This window comes from Suricata suricatta, chromosome 6, assembly GCF_006229205.1.
Source record: "Suricata suricatta isolate VVHF042 chromosome 6, meerkat_22Aug2017_6uvM2_HiC, whole genome shotgun sequence".
Classification (NCBI taxonomy): Eukaryota; Metazoa; Chordata; class Mammalia; order Carnivora; family Herpestidae; genus Suricata; species Suricata suricatta.
The window spans coordinates 106,129,021-106,151,683 of NC_043705.1; the positions used below are offsets into that span (position 1 = coordinate 106,129,021).

Here is a 22,663-nt window from a genome sequence, read left to right on the forward strand (position 1 = left end):
CTTCCACACCAGTGGAATCTCAGGTAGAGCCTCACTGGTACTCCAGTCAGAGTTGGACAGCCCCCCAGTTACTCCAAGTGCCCAAGACTCAGAGGACAAAGCACAAGTTTTATGTTTCCTCTTCTGCCTCAGTGTGAGATTCATGCAGAGCTGACATCACTGACCATGGCTTGAGGGCTGCTATACCCTGGGGCCATGTGTCATGTTCTAAGCCCAGGTTCCATCCTCAGGATCAGGGGAAAGTGTCCATTCTCTTTGTAGGAGACATTTGGGTCCAAGCTCTCATGGTCTTCTCTGAAATTTTTTTTGTCTCTAAACCAAGATTTTGTTAAAATACCTAGGGTGAGGGGAGCATAGACCATTTTGGGAATCTGATGAATCCGTTGGGAATCTAATGAATGCTTAGGCCCTCTTCCCAAAAAAGTGTGCATGTGCACATGTGCACAGGCACACACACATGAGTGTACAAATAGAGGGGTTTACAGATTCTCTGAAACCCAGAGAGGGATTCCAGGTTAAGAATCTCTAAGAGTTTCAGTACCACATGAACTTTGGGGTCCAATTATAGAGATTCTCAGCCTAGTTCAGAGATTGGATATATACCGGTCCCAAGAGTTTTTGACTTCCTGGATTGACTTCCAAATATGAAGTTTGGATTTTTTTTTGGATTCTTGTTTGGATTTTTTTTTTTGCACAAAATTAATACATGTATTCTGTAGAACTTTTAGAAAACACAAATAAGAGCAGAGGAGATGATAAAAATCACCAAACCCCCACCAATCAGAAGATAATCCACTATTAAAATGTTTTTGTCTTTCCCTTTAGTTTTTCTTTACACACACACACACACACACACATGCACATACACACACTTAGAGTTATATTAAACCATTGTTTTATAACCTTTTTTAAAATTTAATAGTTTATTGTCAAATTGGTTTCCATATAACACCCAGTGCTTCTCCCCACAAGTGCCCCCCACCATGACATCACTCCCTCCCCCTCCCTCCCCCTCCCCCTTCAGCCCACGGTTCGTTTTCAGTATTCAATAGTCTCTCATGATTTGTGTCCCTCACTCTCCCCAGCTCTCTATCCCCATTCTTCTCCTTATGGTCCTCTGTTAGCTTTCTCCTGTTAGACCTATGAGTGCAAACATATGGTATCTGTCTTTCTCTGCCTGACTTATTTCACTTAGCATGACACCCTCGAGGTCCGTCCACTTTCCTACAAGTGGCCATATTTCATTCTTTCTCATTGCCATGTAGTACTCCATTGTATATATATATATCACATCTTCTTGATCCACTCATCAAGTGATGGACATTTAGGCTCCTTCCATGATTTGGCTATTGTAGACAGTGCCGCTATGAACATTGGGGTGCATGTGCTCCTATGCATCAGCACTTCTGTATCCCTTGGGTAAATCCCTAGCAGTGTTATTGCTGGGTCATAGGGGAGTTCTATCGATAGTTTTTTGAGGAGCCTCCACACTGTTTTATAACCTTTTAAAATATAATATAACATGAACATATTTCCATGCCACTAAACAGATTTTGATTTAGTAAACAATTAAATAGCTGCATGTTAATTCTATATTTTAGATTCTTGCAGTTTATTACATCAATTCCTTCTTGTTGAACAGAGTTATTTTCATTTTTCTCCTGCATACAGGTACCTTTAGGCTATGCAAATTGTCCTATAGGCCATGGGGTAGACTTCATTACTCCTGCGTCTTCAATCCTGGTAGCAGAATACATTCTATGGCAAATACTGGTCTTCCTCTGCCACTCTTCAGTCCTTATAAGTTTACCTTTTTCTGTATCATCACTCAGATCTTGATAATAGTTTGATAGGCACGTGACAGGATCTATGACCACCTCCTCTGAATGTGACAGCCAGACCCCGTTGCTCTCCTACTGGCTCCATCACTGAGGCTGTCTGTCCTCCTCCCCCTCCCCACCCCCACTCCAGGTGGCGACCAGAACATGGACTTTGATATTGAGAAGACCACAGGCAGCATTGTCATCGCTAAGCCTCTCGACACAAGGAGGAGGGCGAGCTATAACTTGACTGTGGAGGTGACCGATGGGTCCCACACCATTGCCACCCAGGTTAGAGGCTGGACTGGGGACACCTTGAGCTGGGAGGGGATGGGAGACCTCTTTGGTTAGGAGAAAGCTACACAAGGCTTTCAGTGGATGTGGCATACTTCAGAAGATGCTGGATTTGGAATTAAGGTTCTGCCTTCCAGCCTTATCTGATATATTATCCACTTCTGTGTTATTGGGAGAATTCTTGTTTCCACTGTGTAACGAAGGCCTTTGTCTCAATGAACAGTTTTCAATTACAGGTAGAGTTCCACAGAGGCTACCATGGGTATGAGAAATGATGGTAAGTGGGGCTCTAGTTTTCTACTATGGTTTCAGCCAGAGTTTTATATGCTTCATATATTGGAATTTCATAAAAAATTTCACTTGAAGAAAAGGCCCTTTTAACCAAAAGTTTGTTTTTGAAAACCACTAGAGTGCATGTTATTTCAAAGCCTTATGATGTTTAAATCCTACCATTCATTCAACAAATATTTATTGAGTGCCTGCTGCATGCCAGGCACTGTTCTAGACACAGATGGTATGGGGAAGAACCAGACAAATAAGGTCACTGACTCCCTAGAGCTTGAAGTCTACCCTCTCTCTCATTCTCCCTAGGTCTACATCTTCATGATTGCCAATGTTAATCACCATCGGCCCCAGTTTCTGGAGGCTCATTATGAGGTCAGAGTTCCCCAGGACACACTGCCTGGGGTTGAGCTCCTCCGTGTCCAGGCCACGGATCCAGACAAGGGCAAAGGCCTCATCTATACCATACATGGCAGCCAAGACCCAGGAAGTGCCAGCCTCTTCCAGCTGGACCCAAGCAGTGGTGTCCTGGTAACTGTGGGGAAGTTGGACCTGGGCTTGGGACCCTCCCAGCACACACTGACAGTTATGGTGAGTAAACTGAAAAACGAGGGGAAAATTCACTTGGCTGTGGATATGTGGGGGTGGGCACACTTGGAGGCATGCTGAAGGTTCCCTTTCCTGATATGCCTGATTAGCCAGGTATATTTATGCTCATGACAATGCATGACATGAGATGTGACATTTCCCAGCCTGCCAGAGGCACCTTCTGTAAGGGGTGCCTGAGAGCAAAGAAAGAGATGACAGAGCTGCCAAGGAAAGTCCTAAAGCTGGGCTTTCTCTGAGCTCAGTCCACATATCCCCCAACAGCTCTCTGCCTGCCTCATGACCACATGGCCACAATGTGGACTGACATAGTGTCAGAGCTGGGAAGAACCCAGAGACCCTCCTGCCCAGAACTAACACTAGTGAGAGCAAGAGAGGTGTTGCAGGGCACAAACTATAAGAAGGATTCACTTTCAAGGTTCTGTGCCCCAACTTTATGACCCTAAAAGTGAGCTTCCAGGGCACCTGGGTGGCTCAGTCGGTTGAGCGTCCAACTGTGGCTCAGGTCATGATCTCACTGTACATGGGTTTGAGCCCCACATGGGGCTCTGTGCTGACAGCTAGCTCAGAGCCTGGAGCCTGTGTCCAGATTCTGTGTCTCCCTCTCTCTCTGACCCTCCCCTGCTCACGCTGTGTCTCTCTCTCAAAAATAAATAAAACATTAAAAAATTTTTAAAAAAAGAAAGTGAGCTTCCTTAAATCTATGCCCTGCATGTCTTAAGTGCCACACCCTAGTCCCAGCCCCGACCCTACCCATTTCTCTCCTCTTACACCAGAGGCCCACAGAGACTTGCTAACCATCATACAGTTCTTTATGATGGAAACTTCCTGGCTCAAGAAGCAGGATTTTATATGTTAGGTTATCATCCTCTGGGCACATTAATATATATTAAAAGCTCTGCAAAGTCCTGTAGCAAAGAAAACTTTAACATCATTTAATTCAGTGCTCCCCCTAAAGTTAGGTGACCATACAATTTTTTCCCATAAGTAACATGCTAACATCTTGAGGAGCTAATATTCTCTGAGACCTCAGCTGGAAAGTATTGTTTCTGTACTTCTTTCTGTCTTTCTTCTAAAATGGGATAATCTGTGAATATAACTAAGCCCAGTAATCACTAATTTATAAATTTATTTATAAGGAAAAAAGAGCAGGGGGGTCTGTGTTGCTCAGTCAGTTAAGCATCCGACTTCAGCTCAGGTCATGATTTCACAGTTTGTGGGTTCGAGCCCTGCATCTGGCTCTGTGCTGACAGCTCAGAGCCTGGAACCAACTTTAGATTCTGTGTCTCCTTCTCTCTCTGCCCCTCCCCCTCTCACACTCTGTCTCTGTCTCTCTCTCTCAAAAATACACATTAAAAAAATTTTTTTAAAGAAAAAAGAGAGCAAAATTTAAAGCAACACAGAGTTACAATTGGGTATATTTTTTTCACTGGCATTCTATTTCATTGGCCTTAATTTAACCCTCCTGCCTCCTCCCATTCTGTTTGCTGCTCACGGCATTATCCCCTTGGGCCTATAGGTCCGAGACCAGGAGATGCCCATCAAGAGGAACTTTGTGTGGGTGTCTATTCACGTGGAGGATGGAAACCTCCACCCACCCCACTTCACCCAACTCTATTACGAGGCGAGTGTTCCTGACACCACGACTCCAGACACAGAGCTGCTCCAGGTCCGAGCCATGGATGGTGACCGGGGAGCCAATGCTGAGGTCCGCTACTCCTTCCTGAAAGGTGAGAGGCTGGCCATGAGTCCAGAGTAAGAGGGAAGGGTCTTTGGCAGTAAGAAAACGCACCAGAGGCATGAATTTGCAAGTGAATCAAACACCAGGCTCTCTAAGCTTTGGCAAATACCATTTCTAGAACATTCTCTGGGATCATAATAAGCTAATGCATTTCCAAAGATAGTAAGAATAATAACTAAGGGCCTACTTAAGTTAAGGGAGAATTTATATACATATTATATAAATTCAACAACAATGTATATGTAAAGATGGTTATGAAGTCCATGTAACATTTAAAAATGTAATATCTTTGTGCCTTTGCAATAGAAGGGACATATAAACACTTTGTAAGATGTATGGCATAGTTTTAGTAGTTACATTTAGGAGTAACATTTTCTGCTAAGGCCGTATCATGATTTCATATCTGTTAGATGGTTTTCTTCCAGTCAAAAATGGGAATGATTCCCCTGTGCCAGAAAGTCTTTGTAGAGAGAAAAAGAGAAAATGTATATTAATACATACTGTAAACTGTCAAATATTATACAAATGCCAGGGGCTATTGCTATTGTTGATAAATGTTAATTACAAATAATTAAAGAAACAAAAATGATAATATCTGGTATCCAAATAATCATTAATGATAATATTTAATGTTTGATAACTCACAATGATCTTTAATAAAACTAAAATTCATAGAGCTAGATGTCTTGAAGGGACAAAGGGAACATGACTTGCTCTCTGCTCTCATAGAGCACAATGTTCATTTGTTGCTTATGTACTTTCCAGAAGTCAGAGATTTTACATTCTTTATTTGTTTAAGAAACAGAAGCTGTTATACCTTGCCATGTGGCAGAAGTCTATACCTCACTGAAGAATAATAATACACATTTTAACCCATTAATTGCTTATTTTTTGTGATTTCTGAAGCATAATGACAGTTTTAAACTCATTTTATCTCTTTGACAACCCCATTGATGGAGGTACTAATTTTACTTTATAGATAAGTTAAGATTTGTTCTAAAATGCCCTTCTGATTATAGAAGTCACACATGCTCATTTTTTAAAACATGGGAGAAGCAGGAATAAAGAAGAAAATAGCACTCAGCTGTGGTTTTCACCAGACAAAATTATTTTGTGTGTTTCTCTCTTATCTTTCCTGTGCCTCTTTCTGCAATAGTAAAATTGGGTTGGGGGGTGCTTGGGTGGCTCAGTTGGTTAAGTGTCCGACTCTTGATTTTGGCTCAAGTCATGATCTCATGGTTTGTGAGTTTAAGGCCTACATCTGGCTCTATGCTGACGGTGCGGAGCCTGCTTGGGATTCTGTCTTCCTCTTTCTCTCCCCCTTCCCTGCGTCTGTGCATGCAAGTGGACTGTCTCTCTCTCAAAAATAAACATTTAAAAACAAAGATTGAGATGAACATACAATTTTGTGCCCTGATTTTTTCTCTCAGCAGCATAACATAAAAAAGGTATAATTATGCCTAGGTAGTTTACTTGGCTACTTTTAATAGAATTACTTTTAAACTGCAGTCTACTTATTAAAACTATTTTTGATGGAACTTAGGGTCTTTATCACAGAGCAAACTGGGAAATTTGTAAAGTCACTAGTCAGCTGGAGAATGGCTTCCATGAGTGGGAGAATCAGATGGAATATTTTGTGATGAAACCTGGCTATTTGGTTGTCATTGAAGTAATAAAATATGCACCTGTGTAATAAACAGAAAAAGAATAGTAAAGAATAGTAAAGTATAGGTCTTCCACTCAGCGAAGACCTATACCCCTGGAGGTGAGCAAAATTATTCAGGTGTTACTCAGTCATGGCACTAAATAGGTAATCTTCTCATCACAAGAAAAAAAATTGTGACTGTGTGAGATGATAAATGTTAGCTAAACTTATTTTGGCATTCATTTTATAATATATTTGTACATCAAATCATTATGTTGTACAGCTTAACTCAGTACGGCATTATATGTTAATTATATCTTAATAAAACTGGGGGGGGAGTATCAGTTATGCAAGTTAAAATTCTAGACATCTGCTGTACGACATTGTGCTTATAGTTACTAGTACTGTGCTATACCCTTAAACGTTTGTTAAGAGGTAGATCTCATGCTATCTGTTCTCACTATGAAGGAAGGAAGGAAGGAAGGAAGGAAGGAAGGAAGGAAGGAAGGAAGGAAGGAAGGAAGAAAGTGAAAGAGAGAGAAAGGGAGGGAGGAAGGAAGGAAAGTAGGGATTGTTCCTGTCTAAATAAAGTCAAATTTTAAAAACTGCAATTACTTTAAGACTGTTTTGGGGGGAAAATACAATTAATTTTCAACATTATTTTTTGTGAATAATATAATGTTGTATAACCAGAACTTTCCTCAAAACTTAAATTTGAAATGTTATTTTGTCTTTATAAAAAAATATTAAATTTTATTGTTTTTTTATTTTTTAATGTTTATTTTGAGAGAGAGAGAGAGAGAGAGAGAGAGAGAGAGAGAGAGAGAGAAACAGAGAGATAGAACACAAGCAGGGGAGGGACAGAGAGAGGGAGACTTAGAATCAGAAGCAGGCTCCAGGCTCTGAACTGTCAGCACAGAGCCCAATGCAGGGCTTGAACTCACGAACCATGAGATCATGGTCTGAGCTGATGTCAGACGCTTAACTGACTGAGCCACCCAGAAGCCTTTAAATATTAAATTTAAAAAGGCCTACAAAAGATAGGCAATCAGATGTGGAGAAAACACTTCCCCTTGATTTTAATGGGGATTTCTAACACAAAGCCTTCAGTGGGTACTTGAATCTCTCAATCTTCTCTAATACCTGCTACTCTTTGTTTTTTTACAAAAGAAAGAAGATAGCTCTTAGGCTCACATCCTTAGCAAGCAATAGATTTTATCCATGTTTTATCCAGATATTTTATCCAGATATTTTTTTCCCACTGACTTGTCTTTATGGTAGCCTCTGATTTTTGGCAAGCAATAATGATTTTCTTTTTTAAAGTAATGATACCAAAGTTGCCTGTTAAAGGCGGTTTTTAAAAGTCTCTCTTATAAAAGTCATCACCAAAATACAGAGTGGAGTGTGCTTTTCCTACAAAGCATAAATTTCTTTCTTCGCTTTCAAGACCTTCTACAGCTTTGGTTTGTAGCTTATGTTGTGACCCAAAGACTGAGTGATCATTCAAACTGCCATTTATGGAGTAGCTACTATGTGCCTTGTGAAAGGTATTTTATGAAGTAGGTGTCTTCCCTATATACCATATCATAACTAAATCCAGGATAGCACAGGATTTTGTCTTGTCCAAGTTTTGTGTGATAGCCTCTTTACTGATCTAGAAAGCCTACTTGGTATCTCTTGAACATGTGGTAAATTTCAGTTTGTCTTGCTTTCTGTTTCAGGGAACAGCGAGGGTTTCTTCAACATAAATCCCTTGCTAGGGATCATCACTCTGGCCCAGAAACTTGATCAGGCCAATCATGCCCAATATAGCCTGACAGTCAAGGCAGAAGATCAAGGCTCTCCACAGTGGCATGACCTGGCTACAGTGATCATTAATGTCTATCCATCAGATAGCAGTGCCCCTGTCTTTTCCAAAGCTGAGTACTTCATAGAGATCCCTGAATCAATCCCTGTTGGGTCCCCAATCGTCCTAGTGTCAGCTGCAAGCTCCTCAGAAGTTACCTATGAGTTAAGAGAGGGAAACAAGGATGGTGTATTCTCCATGAATTCATATTCTGGCCTCATTTCCACCAAGAAGAACTTGGACCATGAGAAAATTCCATCTTACCAGCTGAAAATCCGAGGCATCAACATGGCAGGTGCCTTTACTGATGTCATGGCCCTTGTTTACATCATTGACGAAAATGACAACGCTCCCATGTTCCTCAAGTCCATGTTTGTGGGCCAAATTAGTGAAGCAGCTCCATTGTACAGCATGATCATGGATGAAAACAACAACCCCCTTGTGATTCGAGCCTCTGACAGTGATGAAGAAGCTAACTCCTTATTGGTCTATGAAATTTTGGAGCCAGAGGTTTTGAAGTTTTTCAAAATTGACCCCAGCATGGGAACCCTAATCATCATATCAGAGATGGATTACGAGAGCATGCCCTCTTTCCAATTCAGCGTCTATGTCCATGACCAAGGAAACCCCATCTTATTTGCACCCAGGCCTGTCCAGGTCATCATCAATGTCATGGATGTAAATGACTCTCCTCCCAGGTTCTCAGATCAGGTATATGAAGTAGCAGTGGTGATGCCCATCCACCGGGGTATGGAGCTCCTCATCGTGCAAGCCAGGGATGAGGATTCAGAAGTCAGTTACAGCATCAAAACTGGCAATGCTGATGAAGCTGTTGCCATTCATCCCATCACAGGCCGTATATCTGTGTCGAACCCTGCTTTCCTGGGAGTCTCTCGGGAGCTCACCATCATGGCTTCTGATGGCCTGTATCAAAATACTGCACTAGTAAAAATTTCTTTGACACAGGCTCTTAATACAAGCTTACAGTTTGATCAGGTTGTCTACAGGGCAACAGTGAAGGAGAACTTACAGGATAGAAAGGCACTGGTGATTCTTGGCGCCCAGGGCAATCATTTGAATGACACGCTTTCCTACTTCCTACTGAATGGCACAGATATGTTTCAGATGGTCAAGTCAGCAGGTGTGTTGCAGACAAGAGGTGTGGCATTTGACCGAGAACAGCAGGACACTTATGAAGTAGCAGTGGAACTGAGGGACAACAGGACCCCTCAGCGGGTGGCTCAGGCTCTGGTCAAAGTCTTTGTCGAGGATGTCAATGACAATCACCCTGAATTTAAGCATGCGCCTTATTACACAGTTATCCAAGATGGCACAGAACCAGGGGATGTCCTCTGTCAGGTATCCGCCACTGACCAGGACTTGGGGGTGAATGGTGCTGTCACATATGCATTTGCAGAAGATTATGCATATTTTCGAATTGACCCCTATCTTGGGGACATATCACTGAAGAAACCCTTTGATTATCAAGCTTTAAATAAATATCACCTCAAAGTCATTGCTCGGGATGGAGGGACTCCCTCCCTCCAGACTGAGGAGGAGGTACTTGTCACTGTGAGAAATAAATCCAACCCATTGTTTCAGAGTCCTTATTACAAAGTGAGAGTGCCTGAAAATATCACACTCTATACCCCGATTCTCCACACCCAGGCCCGAAGTCCAGAGGGACTCCGACTCATATACAACATTGTGGAGGAAGAGCCCTTGATGCTGTTCACCACTGACTTTAAGACTGGTGTTCTAACAGTAACAGGCCCTTTGGACTATGAGTCTAAGACCAAACATGTGTTCACAGTTAGAGCCACAGACACGGCTCTGGGGTCATTTTCTGAAGCCACAGTGGAAGTCCTGGTGGAGGACATCAATGATAATCCTCCCACTTTCTCTCAATTGGTCTACACTACTTCAATCTCAGAAGGCTTGCCTGCCCAAACCCCTGTGATCCAGCTGTTGGCCTCTGATCAGGATTCAGGACAGAACCGTGATGTCTCCTATCAGATCGTAGAGGATGGCTCAGATATTTCCAAATTCTTCCAGATCAATGGGAGCACAGGGGAGATGTCCACAGTTCAGGAGCTGGATTATGAAACTCAACAACACTTCCATGTGAAGGTCAGAGCCATGGATAGAGGAGATCCCCCACTTACTGGTGAAACACTCGTGGTTGTTAATGTATCTGACATCAATGATAATCCCCCAGAGTTCAGGCAACCTCAGTATGAAGCCAATGTTAGTGAGCTGGCAACATGTGGACACCTAGTTCTTAAAGTCCAAGCTCTTGACCCTGACAGCAGAGATACCTCCCGCCTGGAATATCTGATTCTTTCTGGCAATCAGGATAGGCACTTCTCCATTAACAGCTCATCAGGAATAATTTCTATGTTCAACCTTTGCAAAAAGCACCTGGACTCTTCTTATAATTTGAGGGTAGGTGCTTCTGATGGGGTCTTCCGAGCAACTGTGCCTGTATATATCAACACTACAAATGCCAACAAGTACAGCCCAGAGTTCCAGCAGCATGTTTATGAGGCAGAACTGGCAGAAAATGCAAAGGTGGGGACCAAGGTGATTGAGTTGCTAGCCATAGACAAAGATAGTGGTCCCTATGGCACTGTAGATTATACCATCATCAATAAACTAGCAGGTGAGAAGTTCTCGATAAACCCCAATGGCCAGATCACCACTTTGCAGAAACTGGATCGGGAAAATTCAACAGAAAGAGTTATTGCTATTAAAGTCATGGCTCAGGATGGAGGAGGAAGAGTGGCCTTCTGCACTGTAAAGATCATCCTGACAGATGAAAATGACAACCCCCCACAATTTAAAGCATCTGAGTACACAGTGTCCATTCAATCCAATGTCAGTAAAGACTCCCCAGTTATCCAGGTGTTGGCCTATGATGCAGATGAAGGTCGGAATGCAGATGTCACCTACTCAGTGGACTCAGTGGACGACTTGGATGAAGAGGTCATTGAAGTCAACCCAACTACTGGTGTTGTCAAGGTGAAAGAAAGCCTGGTGGGATTGGAAAATCGGGCCTTTGACTTAAAAATCAAAGCTCAAGATGGGGGCCCTCCTCACTGGAACTCTCTTGTGCTGCTACGACTTCAGGTGGTTCCTAATGAAGTATCCTTGCCCAAATTTTCTGAACCTTTGTATACTTTCTCTGCATCTGAAGATCTTCCAGAAGGGTCTGAAATTGGTTCTGTTAAAGCAGTGGCAGCTCAAGATCCAGTCATCTATAGTCTAGTGCAGGGCACCACACCAGAGAGCAACAAGGATGGTGTATTCTCCTTGGACCAAAACACAGGAGTTCTAAAGGTGAGAAAGGCCATGGACTATGAGTCCACCAAATGGTACCAGATTGATTTGATGGCACATTGTCCCCATAATGACACTCACTTGGTTTCCTTGGTCTCTGTCAACATCCAAGTGAAGGATGTCAATGACAATAGGCCTATATTTGAGGCTGATCCTTATAAGGCTATTCTCACTGAGAATATGCCAGTGGGGACCTCAGTCATTCAGGTGACTGCCAATGACCAGGACACTGGGAATGATGGCCAGGTGAGCTACAGGCTGCCGGTGGATCCTGGTAGCAAGATCCATGAGCTCTTTGCCATCGACAGTGAGACTGGCTGGATCACCACACTCCAGGAACTTGACTGTGAGACTCGCCAGACCTACCACTTTTATGTGGTGGCCTATGACCATGGAAGGACCATCCAGCTATCCTCTCAGGTCCTGGTTGAAGTCTCCATTACAGATGAGAATGACAATGCTCCCCGATTTGCTTCTGAAGATTATAGAGGATCTGTGGTTGAGAACAGTGAACCTGGTGAACTTGTGGCCACTCTTAAAACCTTGGATGCTGATATCTCTGAGCAGAACAGACAGGTCACCTGCTACATTACAGGTAAGGATACTTGCCTTGGAATGGTAGCACTGGGGTACATTGAAAAAAGTCTAGTAAGAAGTGCCCTAAGACACAGGTTTAAGTCCTGGCTCTGTGACTTATTAGACTCCCTTTATAGACTTGGCATGCCTAGTCTCATTCACTTCACAAGGATGCTAGTAAGATCCATTTTGAGAAAGTTCAGACAGCCCCCTGTAAATAGGAAAGTGTTTTGCAGAGATCTCTTATTACTTTAGGTAAAGTAGAAAGAATAGAAGGAAGATACTGTAACTGCCTTCAGTTAGCTTCTAGAGGATGGAAAAGGCATCAATAGTTTTATGATCCCTGAAAACTCTGTCAGATGACTGCTCTTGTGGAGTGTATTCTATCTAGAGCAAGTTGTGGATACCAGAAATACTCCTTAGGCCAATAATAGGATCTAAGTGTTGTAGTGAAAACACTTTCATAGATATGATTCCAGCTCAATCCCCTCATTTCACACACAGGAAAACCAAAGCCCAGACGGGCAGAAACTCAACCAAGGTCACATTCCAAGCTTGAGTCAGATCTGGGATTAAAACCACACTCTATGAGCTGCTTTTATGAGTATACCTATTGCAAATTTAAATTGCCTCAATCTCTGTCCAATGGCTGGACCAAAAAGAAGGGTTTAAAAAAAATTTTTTAATGTTTGTTTTTGAGAGCAAGAGAGAGCACATGCACATGAGTTGAGGAGGGGCAGAGAGAGGGGGAGACATGAAATCTGAAGCAGGCTCCAGGCCCTGAGCTGTCAATACAGAGCCAACACAAGGCTCGAACTCACCAACTATGAGATCATGACCTGAGCCGAAGTTGGAGGCTTAAGTGACTGAGCCAGCCAGGTGCCCCAAAATGGAGTTTCTTTATTTCTTGTATAGAACTGAAATTTGCTTCCCTTTGACTTTCTCCAATGCCTTTCAAAGCACAAAAAATTAGGAAACTCGCCTCTCAGCCACATATTTTAGAGCGGTGCTTCTCGCAATGATAATTCCATTTAATAGGAGGCCTCTTAAGTCAGAAGAGCCTTCATAACACCAAATAACTGACTCAAAAGAAGTATGGGTCCCTTTTTCAGGGAGGAAACTTTTGTCTTTTCTAGAAATTCTAGAAAAAGTGTCAGGTGGACAGCCACCTATGGCACAAAGCCTGGTTTTTCCTTTTCCTTGGCATCTGAAAGCTGTTCCATCTTTTTAGAGGGAGACCCCCTGGGCCAGTTTGGCATCAGCCAAGTTGGAGATGAGTGGAGGATTTTCTCGAGGAAGACTCTGGACCGTGAGCACATGGCCAAGTACTTGCTCAGAATCACAGCTTCTGATGGCAAGTTTCAGGCTTCGGTCCTGGTAGAGATCTTTGTTCTGGACATCAATGATAACAGCCCACAGTGTTCACAGGTAAGAGCCAGCTAAGGGTGAAGTGACAGTGGAGGCAAAGGAGCTGGAGTGAAGGCCAAGATGAAGGAGAAGGATTCAGGGGACTATCTCTGAGGCTGGCCATCACTGACCAGCTCTTGCTTCTCCCCAGCTGGCCTCAGACTACTGCCCTAGGCAGGGTTCATTCTAGGTAATTCCTTCCCTCGACTCCTGCCATAGGGATGTCACCAAGTTGTTTACAACCTCTGGTCTATACCTTTCCCCCTGTACTCCCTACAAAGATCTAATTCTCTCCAAAATATATCCAGAAGTAAAGTAACTTCTTCATTCTCCAAACATAGTCTGCTGTGCCCAGTGGGAAAACCCCTCTACCACTCAGATCATTAGTATGGCTCATTGCATCCAAGGAGACCTGCCTCAGAGATACCCCACACTGCTCCCATGCCCATCTATACACACCCCACAGCTACATGGGTAATACAGGCCATAGATGCCCTCCTTGAGGTTATATGTATACACAAATATGCAGACAGGGCAGTTACTTTTTGCTAAAGACTTCATTTAATTCAACCCTAAATTACTCTTGAAAACAAATGTTGAGTACTGGTGGTGGTGTTGGTGTTGGTAGTGGTGGTGTGCATGTGTGTGTGTGTGTCCACATGTGTGTGTGTTGGGAAAAGAACTGTGTTCTTAGAGGACATAAGTGAGCAATCACTGCCATGTAGCTTTGTGTTTAAACATATTTTTAAAAAATCCAGTAACTTTTAACTTTGGGGATTTGCATTACCTCAAAGTTTTCAGATAGAATGAAACTATTAACATTTTACTTTTATTTCAAATTACAGTAATTCAAATTTACATAAAATCTAGTCATTCAGTACATATACATAAATACAAACTTACACATACTCACTCATACACACATATGCAAAGGATCGCCTACAACTCTATATATACATGCAAATAACTGTACATATATGCACACACAGATACATAAGCATATGCCCGCATACTCACAACATTCATTCTTCTCTATACCCATCCAGACATGGAAATACATGTATGTAACTCACACAAACATACTTACATGTGCATTGCATATACATATATGCACTTCACTTATTTGCACACACTTATGCAACATGTACCTTACAACACAAAAACCATATATATCTTATCACCTTTTTTCCCTCTGTCTTCTACACTCCACCCACATAAAATCATAGTAGAAAAAGAGAACCTATGTTATCAGGGCACATGGAAAATGCCTTTGCAAGATCCAAGATGGCCACCTTTTGGATGATCCTCAGAAGGACAGAAGGACAGATGATGGTGGCCATACTTTCTTCCTCTTTCCCCTCAGCCATCCTTACAACCAGCCTGCATCCTCCCCATGCTGGGAGAGGCCAGGACCAAGCTCACTCTGGCCTTCCCAGGGATGGTCAACAGCATCACTAGAACCAGGGAAAAGAGGTCTGGGTGGCCATCTCTACACAGGCCACCCAGGCTCAAAGCCTCCACCCAGAGCAGGGGTTCATACCCACTCATACCCTGAAGTGGGGGAAACTGGTTTGCTTGGACCTGTGCCCAGAGTCAGCAAGGATAGGAACGTTGGGTTTCCGGGGAGCTCCAGCCTCTCATTTGTGCCATATCCTCTGATTTGAAGGTGTGTACAGTGAAGGGAGGGGGGGCAGGCCCTGGGGGCTATTGGGGTCAAGACCTGACTCAAACAGCCAAGATTTGTGTTGGGGTGTAGGTAGCCTGACAGCCTGGCCTCACCACAGAGACCAGGATGCCTGGCCTGGAGTGAGTGGCTTGACCTGACACCTTCCACAATGCCTCATATCAGGCCCATCTTGTCAACCTCATCCAGGAGCCTCAAAGGACCCCTGCGGAGTAGGGGGCAGCAGGTCCTTCTAGCTCTGAGTGTGGGCTTTTGATGGTGGAACTTCTCTCTCATTCTCTGTCTTTTCTGACTAGTCGTCTTGTCATCCTGCTCCTTGTTTTCAATTTCCATTTTCCTTGCATGTTTCAGCTTATTCTCTCTGCTTTACCCCTCCCCTGCTTCTCTCTCTCTCCCTCTCCCCATCTTGCCCTCTGCCATCTCTCTCTCTGCTTCTCTCTCTCTCCCACTCTGTCATTCTGCCTCTCTGTCAATCTAGGTGCACCTCCCACAATCTCCCTCTTCTTTGTCTTGCATCTCCAGCTCCTCTATATGGGCAAAGTCAGTGAAGATATATCTCCAGGACACTTCATTTTGAAAGTCTCTGCAACAGACTTGGACTCCGATACCAATGGTCAGATCACATATTCTCTGCATGGTCCTGGAGCAGATGAATTTAAGCTGGATCCTCATACAGGTGGGTTTCCTGAGCTGCAGGACCAAGCCAGGAAGTTATTTAGTGAATACCAGTGATAAGTACCATGCTAGGCTCCTTGGAGAAGAAATAAGAAGTCACTTCTCCATCCATCCATTCACTCAGCAAACACATCAGCACTATGTGCCAAATGTTGCACTAGATGGCGGGGACATAATCAACACCTGGGCAAGATTATGGGAAAGGCAGTTGTGGAATCAGTGGTTTGAATGTGCTGAGTTAGGAAAAAATGCAAGAAGCTAAGGGGAAGTTTGACAAGAGCAGGGAGAGAGTCCTGGAGGCAGAGTTAAGGGAGTAGTAGGGATGGATACTCAGGAAGAATTCATACAAGGACCTTGTTTTAGGAAAGAATACATAAATCTGAGGTCCTGATGGAAGGCCAGAAACTTGTGCACAGAGGGGAGGAGAGAGGCCAAGGGTGGGGGTGGGGGGTACAAATCCCACCTTCAGCACCACTAGAGGATTTAGGCAGGTAAGCTTCATGGTCAAGGACATGATCTCAACATGTGTATGTTGCAGACCTCAAAGTATTATCGTAAACATCCCAAGAGAGAAAGTCTAGCCTAGGTTGGGTGTGTACGAGTTCACTAGATGCAGTTGCCATTGTCGTTGTTATTAGAGGACAAAGCACAGAGCTGGACGCAGAGAGCCCTGCTGGGTAGACCACTACTGCCTGAGAGAGGACAGGCTGTGAGAGTCTGGTGGAGAAGATGGGATGAGGTCTGCTTCCTGTGGAAGAGCAGCCACACAGTGGGATCCCCTCCCAGCTGCTAATGGGAGAAAGGTGTGGGCATGGGCAGCACAGAAGGCCCAGGCCACAGCTGGCCAGTTGCTGACACTTGGCTTGGAACCAGGAGCTCAAAGGACGGCTTAGGAATTCCTGAGCAGGGAGGTGGCAGGTGAGAGTGGTAGGGAGCTTCCTGCGTAGCTAGCTAGGAGAAAACATTATCCTTTCTCATTCTAGCATGGGCGTGCTGAGTCACCCCGGGGCAGGTTACCTAATCTCTCTCTGCTGCTGTTTGTTCAGCTGCAGGATGATCGGTGGGGTCTTAAAAAAAAAAACTGGGTGGTTTTTCTAAATATGGAAATAATACATGCTCATTGTACAAAAACCCAAACACCGTGGGTGTGTATTATGCAGAAACTGGAAAGTCTGTATAATAACCGTCCCCTCCCCAAAGAGAAGAACTCTAGAATACTATTTTGTGACTTGGTTTTTTTTTTTTTTCCACATAGCAACATCTTGGAGGTATTAACAAGACATTACATAAAACTTTATCATAATTCTTTTTGGGTCACACAGTATTTTACCGTGTGGCTAAATCATAATATATTCAACCAGTCCCTTTTTGAAAGACATACAGGATATTTTCAGTATGTTGCTATTATAAACAGTGCTACAGAGAATATCTTTATACATACAATTTTATCCCTGGGTTGATTATTCCAAAGGATATATTCCTAGATGTGAAATTGTGGGCCAAAGATAAACACTTTTTATAACTTATTTTTTTTAATGTTTATTTTATTTTTGAGAGAGAGAAAACAGAGCATAAGTAGGGGAGAGATAAAGAGTGATGGAAACACAGAATCTTAAGCAGGTTCTAGGCTCTGTGCACAGAGTCTGACACAAGGCTTGAACTCACAAACTGTGAGCTCATGACCTGAGCGGAAGTTGGACGCTTATCTGACTGAGCCACCCAGGCACCCCAAAGGATAAACACATTTTATGTATTGTTAGAAATTGTCTAGCTGCCCTTTAAAAATGTTGTGCCTCTATGTAGCTTGTTGGTGAGGATCTGAAATTGGTGATGTGGTGGTAGAGTGGGTTTTGGAGAATTAGGGAAGCAAGCAGGTGTGGGGCTGAACTTCTTCCCTAACTGTATATAGTCCCTTTTCTCTGACCCCTTTTTGTCACAGAGTGACAAAACTCTTGTGTCCCTGTGGCTGCCTCACATAGATACCTAGAAGGCATGTGCAGGAGGCATGTTCCCCACAGAAAGTTCACCTGCTGTTGCTTCTCTGGCCAGGGGAGCTGACCACCCTTAGGGCCCTAGACCGAGAGAAGAAGGATACCTACAGCCTTGTTGCCAAGGCGACAGATGGAGGCGGCCAGTCGTGCCAGGCGGATGTGACCCTCTACGTGGAGGATGTGAATGACAATGCCCCCCGTTTCTTCCCCAGCCACTGTGCTGTGGCTGTCTTCGACAACACCACAGTTAAGACCCCTGTGGCTGTGGTATTGGCCCGGGATCCCGACCAAGGTGAGGAGGAGAATGATTGCAGGCCATTTGCTCATGGAATCACTTGGGATGACAGTTTGGGTCTCTGGGACTTAGCAAGGACTCTGCCTCCTTGCTGAGTCTGCAAACACTTACAAGAGGAAAATGTCCACACACTGCGTACCTAAGTGCTACGTGACAAAAGATTTTGGCAATGTTTTGAGGCTGGCACAGGGTATTTCGGCCTCACTGTTTCTTACTGGCACTTAGACCCGAGCCCTTTTAATTCTAACCTCAAGGACACTTCAAATACAAATATCTAATCTGAAATATATGAATTGGAATTTTCAACTCCAATTAATTTGCCACAAGAAAGGAATTTTTGGCACAAACTCTATTAAGCCTATTAAATTCTTTGATCAATTTTCTATATGATGAAATCGTTTTCAATATTTTACATCTTAATTTTATGGCATTATTTGCATTAAGGTTAATTTTTTTAATTACAAGGAAAGTTCGATTCATGCATGAGTATTTGTTCCATATTGTACCAATTATAATTTCTGCCATCACAAAATACTGTGTGCATATATATATATGTAGTACATATATAGTACATATGCCCAATTTTCTTAGGTTTTAGATAGGCATTGAAAGAGGTGGGAGATTTTAGGGGAGTGTAGAAGTTCAAAAGAGGGCAAAAAGAGCAAAGTCACCTAAAGGCTACAAAGCCCTAGTGCTCAATTACCTAGTACTTGGATAATTCCAGGGACAGGAAGCCTCCTACCTCCTAGGCAACTCCTCACCTACCCTTCAAGGTACCTCCCTACTCCCTAGCAGCTACCTACTGATCTTCCACGGTACCTCAGATAATTACCAAGTGCTACCTATTTTAAGCTGACACCCATCATTCCTGGTCCCACCCTCTGTACCCACACAGACCTCCTAGACCCTCACCCACGACAGCCTTTCTGAGGCTGGGAAGTGGTGATTATCTGCTCCAGCCCTTGTTTCTCCAATTACATGCTTCTGATCATGCCTTCTTTCTAGGACACATCCTGTGGCGTTAGACCAGTCTACCATTAACCCTTCGAAACTGTTATTATTCTAATCCAAATATTTCACCCAGATATTCCAAATGTGGCCTGACCAGAAATTCCCTCTCTCTAGAAAAATGTGTTTATGGAGGAATTGCATGGTATGCACATTTAATTTATGTAAATACAACTATTCTAATAGGCAGTTTCTGCCATCATTCCACCAAAAAGGTGTGTGTCCCCACATGTGTGTGAGATGTGAGACCCTCAGGCTCAGGGATGCACTCCTCCATTGAGTGAGGACCTCGTGGCTGACCCTTCACTGTTGGGGTCCTTCCTACACTGCGGCCCCTATACAAGCCAACTGCTCCATCTAGTACACAACAGAATCACAGAAAGAACAGAACAGAACAGAAGCTGAGCCAAAGCTGGAGAAACACTGCATGTTTTGATTCTCTGAGAACTTTCCATACTCATGGAAATGTGTGTCTCTTTAATGTTTTTTGGTTTTTGTTTTGACAATTGTAGACACCTAGGAAGCTGCAAAAATAGCACCGAGAGGTCCCTGCACCCTTCACTCAGCTTCCCCCAGTGGCAGCATTTTAGCTGCAGCAGGAAATTGGGACCGGGACATTACTGAACCACGAGCCTCCGGATCCAGAGTTTACCAGTCTCCCTATGCACTCACGTGGGTGTGTGCCTGTGAGCACATGTTTCTGTGTGATAGTTCTATTCCATATTATCCCACATATAGTTCCGTGTAACCGCCACCATAACCAAGACACAGAATTGTTCTATCACAACCAAGGAACTCAGCATAGATGGTTTTGACCTTGTCCAATTTTCACTTTATGAGCTGATGTTAGACTCTAACCCCCACATACACATTTTCAGGTAATTTTATGGGTTTGCAGAGGCCCCACCCCCAAGAACCTTTCTAGGGGGCCTGGAAGCCCCTGGTGAAGAATCCTCCACAAAGAGGTTCTCACTCTAAGTTTTTAAATGTTTTTATTTATTTGTGAGAGAGAGACAGAAACAGAGCATAAGTGGGGGAGGGGCAAAAAGAAAGGAAGACACAGAATCCGAAGCAGGCTCCAGGCTTTAAACCGTCAGCACAGAGCCCCCATGCAGGGCTCGAACTTGTACACAAGAGATCATGACCTGAGCTGAAGTCGGAGGCTTAATGGACGGAGCCACCCAGGCACCCCAATAGAGAGGTTCTCACTCTTCACACTGCCTGAGCATGTTAGCCTTTATGGGGACCCTCCTCCACAGGCGCTCCTGTGGCTCGAAGGCTCACTGCAAGCACAGCCTGTCGGAACCATGCCCCTGATCTCCTCAACAGGTGCCAATGCCCAGGTGGTTTACTCTCTGACGGACTCTGCAGAAGGCCATTTTTCCATCGAGGCCACCACGGGTGTGATTCGGCTGGAGAAGCCGCTACGGGTCCAGCCACAGGAGGCACTGGAGCTCACCGTCCGCGCCTCCGACCTGGGCTCCCCAATACCGCTGTCCACGCTGGGCACAGTCACCGTGTCAGTGGTAGGTCTCGATGACTACCTGCCCGTGTTCCTGAACACTGAGCACAGTGTGCAGGTGCCCGAGGACGCCCAGCTTGGCACGGAGGTGCTGCGGCTGGCCACCCTCACCCGCCCCGGTGCGGAGAAGACGGGCTACCGCGTGGTCAGCGGCAACGAGCAGGGGAGGTTCCGCCTGGATGCCCGCACAGGTGAGCCGGCGCCGAGGCAGCCTCATCCCCTACATGCACTTGCACGCACAGGGTCTAGGGGAGCACTGGCTTCTTCACAATGGGGGAGGGGGGCATACAGACCCTCCCAGGGCAGAACTCCTTTGGCTCTTTCTTCACTGTGCATCTCTCCAGGTCACAAGTTCTTTCTTCCACCCTGGGGCCAGCCTATCTGGGGACCCCGTTTATTCCTCCGGGCCCCCACCCAGGACCCCTGGCAGCCCAGTCTTCTCCCACAGTTTGTAACTTCATGTTCCCAGCTCAGGCCGAGCCCCTGGAGGCTGAGGCTGCACTCTGTCCTTGGCTGTAGAGCATGAAGCACTTGCTGGAATCTGGGGCATAAGCAGCCTAGGCCAGGGCTACCTGCTCCCCTACTCTGGCCCTGCCCAAATACCCTGTCTCCCCCCCCCCCCGCCCCCATTCTTAAGAAAAGAGAACTAGGGAACAGTTATCTTCTTTCCTCCTAGCCACAGAAAAGTCTAAGTCAAACTCACAGAACCTCGTGGAGGGGTCTCAGAGGCAGCCCGGGTCAGATTCCTTTCCACAGATCTCTGTGACGATACTCTCTACCTCATAAAGCAGCTGCCTTGTCATCGAGCAGTATTTTTTAATGGTTATACTGTATAAAAAAATAGAACAGTGTAATGAACCCCATGTTCCCATCACCTGGCTTCAGTAATTGTCAACATAGACCAGTCTGATTTCATCTTTACCCTTCACCACCGCCCCCATGCACACATATTGCATTTGGTTGATAGGCAGTATTTTAAGTCTCTCTTAATTGCTAACATTTCCCTCGCACTTTATTTCCCCTGTGGTCTAACTAATGAAACTTGGGTCAATGTCAGGCAGACTTTTTCTATTTTGGACTGACTAGTAGCTGTATCTTTATGATGTCATATATCTCTCTAGCCCTTATGTTTCTTATAATTAACATTTGGATTAAATACCTTAATCAGGTTCAAGTTCAATTTCGTGACAACAGTGGTTCAGAGACAAGGGTGTGCTGTACTTTGCACTACGTTGGAGGCATATAATAACTGATACTTTTTTTCTGAGGTTAAGATTAACAGTGGGCTTGCATGTTGTGAGCTCCACCCACCCGTTATAGAGTACGTAGTCAGCTTTCCTTCTAATGGCTTTAGCAAACTTTGATGATTATTTCCTAGATATATTATTTCATTAGGGGCAGAAAGATGGCAGTCTTCTAATTTTATCATTCCTCATTCATTTACTAACTGGAATTCTTTATAAAGAAGAGTTTTTCCACCATGAAATATTTGGTTACCCAGGAACAGCCGGATAAATCTTTATTCTTTTCCAATTTTTGGAAAAATAAATCTATGTCCTAGCGGTTCATTCAACAACTTTGAGTATTATAAAACTCTTTATAATCTAAGTTCTGACATTTACTAGCCTGGTGAACTTGGGCAGGTCATTTACCCTGAGAACATCAGTTGACTCACCTAGAAAATGGGAACCGCAGTTGTTATAGATCTACATGAGTTATTGTAGATCTACATGAAAAAGATTTACTATTACAAATTTAAATGAAATTTAAATGAAATATTACAGAATAAATGAAACACTGCTGTGGAGAGTGACAATAAAGAAAGTGAGAGGAGATGAAAGGGAAGAGGAGGGGAAGGTAATAGGGAAATAGAAAACAAAGATGGTGCTGTAAGAGATGAAGGGTGAGATGATGGAGGAGATGAAGGAAATG

General features: G+C 44.0%; 1 protein-coding gene across 1 annotated transcript in view; it reads left to right on the forward strand.

Annotated features, from left to right (window-relative positions):
* FAT2 (FAT atypical cadherin 2) overlaps positions 1 to 22,663 on the forward strand; it is an 80,466-nt gene that overhangs the window by 33,997 nt on the left and 23,806 nt on the right. Inside the window, exons 7-14 of the mRNA XM_029942995.1 lie at positions 1,972 to 2,111; positions 2,706 to 2,987; positions 4,522 to 4,732; positions 8,110 to 12,168; positions 13,381 to 13,577; positions 15,763 to 15,916; positions 17,965 to 18,198; positions 20,539 to 20,922. Of these exons, the coding sequence (XP_029798855.1) occupies positions 1,972 to 2,111; positions 2,706 to 2,987; positions 4,522 to 4,732; positions 8,110 to 12,168; positions 13,381 to 13,577; positions 15,763 to 15,916; positions 17,965 to 18,198; positions 20,539 to 20,922 (5,661 nt within the window). The remainder of the gene's footprint in view (positions 1 to 1,971; positions 2,112 to 2,705; positions 2,988 to 4,521; positions 4,733 to 8,109; positions 12,169 to 13,380; positions 13,578 to 15,762; positions 15,917 to 17,964; positions 18,199 to 20,538; positions 20,923 to 22,663) is intronic.